This window comes from Ursus arctos, unplaced genomic scaffold (genome assembly GCF_023065955.2).
Source record: "Ursus arctos isolate Adak ecotype North America unplaced genomic scaffold, UrsArc2.0 scaffold_7, whole genome shotgun sequence".
NCBI classification, from domain to species: domain Eukaryota; kingdom Metazoa; phylum Chordata; class Mammalia; order Carnivora; family Ursidae; genus Ursus; species Ursus arctos.
The window spans coordinates 66,339,241-66,345,240 of NW_026623089.1; the positions used below are offsets into that span (position 1 = coordinate 66,339,241).

A 6,000-nucleotide genomic window follows, 5' to 3' on the forward strand; every position below is an offset into this window, starting at 1 on the left:
GACTGTGTTTCTCTGCAAAGTGGCAGTGATACCGGCTCTCTCAGAGTATTCTCGAAGGTTCGGCATGCTACGAATGGGGACTGCTGGTTACGATCTGCGTCCTGGCCACCACCTGAACAAATCCTCTCTCCAGCAAGCTCCCTTCTCTGAGCTCTGGGTGGTGGTGGCCCATGCGTCGTTACCACATAGCACCACGTAAGATGTACCTTGGAGCTGCCCAGACTCCCAGGTCCTCCTGGAGCCACAGAATGTGGTACAGAGCTGAAGGTGGGAGCAGCTGCTTATCCTGGACTCCACTGACAGGGCCCCAGGTACCTCAGCAAACAAATCCATTATGAGAGTGTCCTTTGAATTCAGGTTGTAGGAGATTTTTCTCCTCTTTCTTGTTAGTCAAAAAAGACTTTAAGCCAAATCAACCCACAACAAACCCTAAGATAAAACATTGAATGATGTTAATTTTCAAAGCCCTCTGGTCCTCCCCAGCTACTCAAGGTCATATCTCCTCCCTACTGAATGATTACAGAGGGTTGCTGACATGGTACATGGAAAAAACACCCCTATGAAGTCCAACCTCTAACAGAAAGAGCAAAGAGCTCAGATCCCAGCCAGCCACGACAAAGCACCGACAAAGCCGAACACAGGGAGCCCCTGAGCGTCTGTGAATCTGCCTGCTCCTCTGCCTCCTTAGAGAGAAAGAATCACAAGACTGCTCAGAATAAGAAACCAAAAGGGCAGAAGCGCAAAAGCAGGCGGGCCTGGATTTCATGCTGTTTCCCAAGAGTGAGCTGGCATGCTCTGTCAGTTATTTGCACAGTGGGCAGGCGAGGCTGACAGCTTGAGGGGGCTAGTTTAGAGGGAGAGCTGCAAGTGTGATGAGAAGGTTCTGGGCCCTGTGCTCCCAGTAAGCATCTCCAGCTCCCAGGCTGACCCTCCATTCACACAGAGGTTAAGAGTCAGCCCTGCAAGCATGGTCTTTGTATTTAAATCATCTCAAGGGGACCCAAATCTCCAGGCACAACCAGAACCCAGAGAGGAGAGGAGAGGAAACAGGGGTGAGGGAGAGGACCCCTCCACCCGTAACTGCTGGCTGCACTTCTGGAAGACCCGATCCAGGAAGCTAGAAACATGGGCAAAACCGAAGGAAGAGTCTGGGAAGACAAGACCACCCTGAAAAGCAGCCAGCAGAGTCTCAACCTGAACCACAGAAATGGCCTCCCCGCCCCTCCTCCCCTCAGCTGGGCACCAAGTGTCTGCCTGCTGTGTACACGCCAAATGCAGATCAAAGCTCGTGGCGCCCGGTGCCCACACGTCCCTCGCGCACAGGGACTCTAGGTCGTCAGACGGCCCCCAGACAGCAATTGTGAGCTCTAATGTAAAAAAACAAAAAACACCCCAACCAGCCCAAACCAGCACAAGCAATACATATGTACGTACAAGACACAGTCGCACACATGCACACCCACTTATCTACACACATACACCTGTCTTTACAGCAGCAGGCAGGCGGGAAGCCTGGTCCCGAAGTCTAGAATCCTTTGCTTTCCTCATCTGACTCTAGCAGCAACAGCCATTTCTGCTACGGACTTTCTTTTATGAGGGCTGATTACAGATCCAAATGCCAGCCTCCTGCTTGCCTCCCTTTCCTACCCCACTACCCAAGGAGGCCTGTCAACAAACCAGGGGACACACATGGAAGAAAGGCCCAAGCTGCATTCCTTGCAAGTGGGGTTAGATTGTACACTTTGATAAACCCCAGAGCCTGAACCTCTTTGCTCTCAGAGTGGCCAGGGCGCAGCTCTCAGCCTCTTAATAAACATGTCCCTCTCTCGCCCCCCGCCCCCCCACCAGTAGGCACAAGGGTTTTCTCTGCTCAGGATCTATTTCCAGCCCCCATATATCATACCCCATAGTTTCAGGCAAACTGAACTCATGCTTAATAAACCATCAACCTCACCCCTCCACCACCACCCCAAATTTCCCTGAGGGAGAGACTGTTTCAAGGAGGAAAGGAAATTCTTCATTAGGGCTGGATTTTAAAAGCAAGCTTCCACACAGAACCGGAAAACAAAATCGGGTATAAAAACCATCAAATAACCACTAATATCTTTGGTTAAAGCGCTTGCCTGTGGTTCTCAGGTGCAGGTGTGAGCTCAGTGAACATCCGAAGGAAGCAGAATTTGACCCTCATGCTAAATGACACACGATCCTGCACTTCGTGACCGTTTAAGTGCTGCGGTGGCTAGATTAAACTGCTCGGATGCAGAATTTCTCCGAAGTACAGGTTACTAAGAAACATAATATTGCTTGAAAATGTATTTGGGTGTGTTCATCCTTCTCACACCAACACTCATGGATCTTATTCATAACCAGGCTGAAGCTAACACAATTCCCCTGTTTTCCCCGGAGAGGCAGGGAAACAAGAGGACATGTATCTCATGTACCAAGATCAAAACCTAGATCACAGCACTCACAGCAGCAAGTCTGCCAAACCAGAGCTCTGGGTACGTACAATTCTTAAAGAGCTAATTTAATGGAAAACAGCCGTCTGCAGCTGGAAACCCTTATGACATTCCGGAAAATGTAGGGGGTTTAAAAGGATTAGGCAGAGTGACAGGACTTTGAAGATTCCCAAACTCTTAACCAAAGCCTAAATGAGAACATGTGGTTAAATGTACCCATGCCAAACTGCACAGTGAACTTGGACCCTGCGAGCCCACTGTAGCTCAGGGTGTCCACACTGCAGCCTGCCTGTGGGAGGTCTGCAGACCACTCCCTGCTGAGAGAGTCCAGCCAGCCCAAGCAGCCAACCAGCAGGCTGCAGCACTCTGTCCAGATCCAAGCCCAGGCACCAGCCAGGGGTCCCTTGGGCCTGCCCTCCGATGGTTGAACAATAATCAGGGAAAGCCCCAGGAAAAGCCACATCATGCCCAGTACGGCCACTCCCTGGTCCTCAACAACACCGGCTGCACGCTCTTCCACACACGAAAATCGTGTGCAGAAACAAAGGCCTGCCCACAGAAGGCTGCTGAGCAAGGAAAAAGCATCAGGAGACAGGTGGAAACAGCTGGCTGGTCTCCACCTCTCCCAGAGGGCAGAGGCCGGAGAGCTCCTGCAGGATACCACCTCCCAAAAAAGGAGGCAGTAAAAGAGGGCCTGAAGCAGACACAGCTGCCTGCGCTCCTGCGACCTCCAGAAACCAGGGGTTTGACCATGACCATGGCGGTAAGCAGAACACACATGAAATTGCTTCCGGCGTAAGAGCATACACCTTAACGCTGCTAAACTTGTCCTTTCACTCTGCTCTTAGCAAGTGATCCTGAAAGGCACGGACAAAGTTTCTCAGATTAACTGGGGAAAACGAGAGCCAGTGAAGACGCCCCGGGAGGCCTCTCCCGAGGCTCTCATTGGGCCTCCCTCCAACCGCTACCTGCCCCACCCCTGGCACCTGGGTAAGGCTGCTCTGGGGCCATCAATACGAAATGATTTACGCCCCCCCCCCTCCCGGTAACACACACACAAGCCGCGTCAGGATTTTAAGAATCCCTTCAACTAGTAAAGCCTAACTCAAACGCACCCCTATGGGGTGACCCCACAGGTGTGACTGGCTTGGACACTCCCAGCAAGTGAGGGAAGGTTCCCCCCCCCCCCCCCCGCCGTCCAGGTCCTTGACAGCGGCAGGGTGCTGGCCCCGGCCTCCGGCCTCCGCCTCATCCTCTCCACCCGCGGGGAAGTCGGAGCCGCCCCCCCACAACCAGCACGCAATCAGAGCCCCCCACGCAGTCAGACTGATTCTCGCACTTCAAATACCCGCTGCCGCGGCCCCATTTGTGTCCTGCCAGGAACAGCTGCCCTCGCCCAGCCGGCCCACGGAGCGTCTGGAGTTCTCCCGGTCCCGCGCTCACGCCTCCCTGGGCCGCCCCCGCCCCCGGGGGCCGCGCCTTACCGCCGGTGTCCTCGAAGCGCGGGGGCGGGCGGTCCCGCAGCGTGGCACTCCAACCCGCGCCAGCCTCGTCCTCCTCCGACTCCTGCGCGTCGGGGGCGCCGGGCGGCGGCGGGGGCCCGGGGCGCTCGTGCTCGTCGTCCGAGGAGGCGGCCGAAGAGGAGCGCGAGGCGGCAGATGTGCTGTAGAAGGGGTTCCCGCCGCTGTCCGGACCCGACTCGCCGAACACGTCGTCCGAGATGTGCAGGCTCTCGTAGCGCGCGCGGGCCGCCTCGAGCAGCGCCGGCGCCCTCCTCCGCGCGCCCCCGCCGCCCTCGGCCATAGCCCCGGCCGCCGCCCGCGCGCCCGCCCCCCACAGCGCCTCCCAGCCGCACGCGCCGGGCCCCGGGCCCGCGCCGCGGCCCGCCGCCCCCCACCAGCGCAGCCCGCAGCACAGCGCCCGCCGCCCCGCGCCCGGCCGGCCCGCCGTCTTGGCCGCCTCGGGCCCAACGCCCGGGGAAGCGCCCTCGGAGCTCGGGCGCCGCAGGCTGCGGGCCGCGGCGGGACGCAGGGCGCGCGGGCGGGAGGCAGGGGCTGCAGCCGGGCCCAGGCGCCGCCGCTACTGCCACCGCTACGGCCGCCGCTGCGTCTCCTCGGCGCCTGCCGCGTACCCGCGCGCCCTCCCGCTGCACCCCGCGCTCCGCGGCCGACCTTCCCGGGCGCGAGCCGCCAGAGGCGGACCTCGCCTCCTCGCACCTCCGGCCCACCGGCCAATGACGAGCCAGGCCGGGGCGGGGCCGGCGCGAGGCACGCCCCACCTCCATCACCCGGGCGGGGCGAGGAGCGCGGCGGCGGCGGCGGCGGTGAGCGATCGCGAAGGGGGAGGGCGGCCGGTGGCTTCCCGGCCTGCCGGGACGTGCGGCCTGGGACAGCCACCCGCAGGCCCTGCGATGCCCCGCAGGGGGAAGGGAAGAACCGAGTGGGTGTCGGGAGGGGAGGGGACTCAGCAGGTTCTTCCTGCCGCCCGAGCCGGCTCACGGAGAGCGAACCCCGCGCTCACGATCCCCTGCCGCAGTTGGCGCCCAGCACCCGGGAGCTGTCCGCCCCGGTGGTTCTGAACCAGGCGCTGCGGAAACTCCAGGTAGGCCGCGGGCCCGAGGGTCACAATTCCTGCGGCTGTTGCTGCTGTTTTCCCTGGTCCACAGCCGGCTGCGCCGCGAGCTCCTATAAGCACAAGGGCCGTCTGGCTTCTTCTCTAATAAGGATCCGGCGACGCCGGTGCATTTCTGGGGTCAGATGTTAATTCAGTCTCACTTCAATTCCCCTGTAATTTGAGGGGGGCAGCATCTGGTCTTCAGTCATTCCTCTCGTCTTTGACGTTTGACATCTTTTAAACTCAAAATATTCATTACCTCCCAAACATTGATTACTCTAACACCACTATTACAACATCTTCACTCATGCATTTGACACACTCGTCTATGAAAATATATCACAATCACCCAGGCTTCAGTGCTCTGATAAACAATAGAACAGAAAGGTTTCATCCACCCTATTCCTTGGCCAAGAGTGTGTGGCACTCATTCTGTTGATGGCGATACATATGGTAAGTCTGTTTCTTGCTCCTCTCTCCCTCCCACAATAGTGCAATAAGTCACAATGATGGTAATTGGGCCATAAAGTCACTTGCACTCTGAAATAAAATAAATCCACAGAGATGCGAAGGGCTTACAAATCCTACTGGGTATTAACTAAATAATGATTACACGAAAGGGAAAGGCATGTTGCTATTTCTAAGCATGCATAAAGGAGGAAGAAGTTGGGACCACCAACTAAGGTCAGTTCTAACAGCAGGCGGGCAGCTTCTGCTCTTGCTCTCCCCTCTCAAGCCCCTGTTTCCTCCTCCCAAACCAGAGTCTCTGCATAGGCATGAATTCCTGACAATCACTGAAAGACAATATATAAAAAGGAAGGAATTCACATGACATTGCTTTCTGTATGGATTGGCTGATATATGTGAAATTGTTTGCAAAGCATTTCAACTCCGTTGGAAGAATTATGCCACAGAAAAGAACTGGTTT

At 57.0% G+C, this 6,000-nt stretch overlaps 1 protein-coding gene across 1 annotated transcript in view; it reads right to left on the reverse strand.

Moving 5' to 3' along the window:
* Window positions 1–4,262, reverse strand: part of PGBD5 (piggyBac transposable element derived 5) — a 99,218-nt gene extending 94,956 nt beyond the window's left edge. The window contains exon 1 of the mRNA XM_026504208.4: window positions 3,944–4,262. Coding sequence (XP_026359993.1) covers window positions 3,944–4,262 — 319 coding nt within the window. The remainder of the gene's footprint in view (window positions 1–3,943) is intronic.
* Window positions 4,263–6,000: the final 1,738 nt, after the last annotated feature.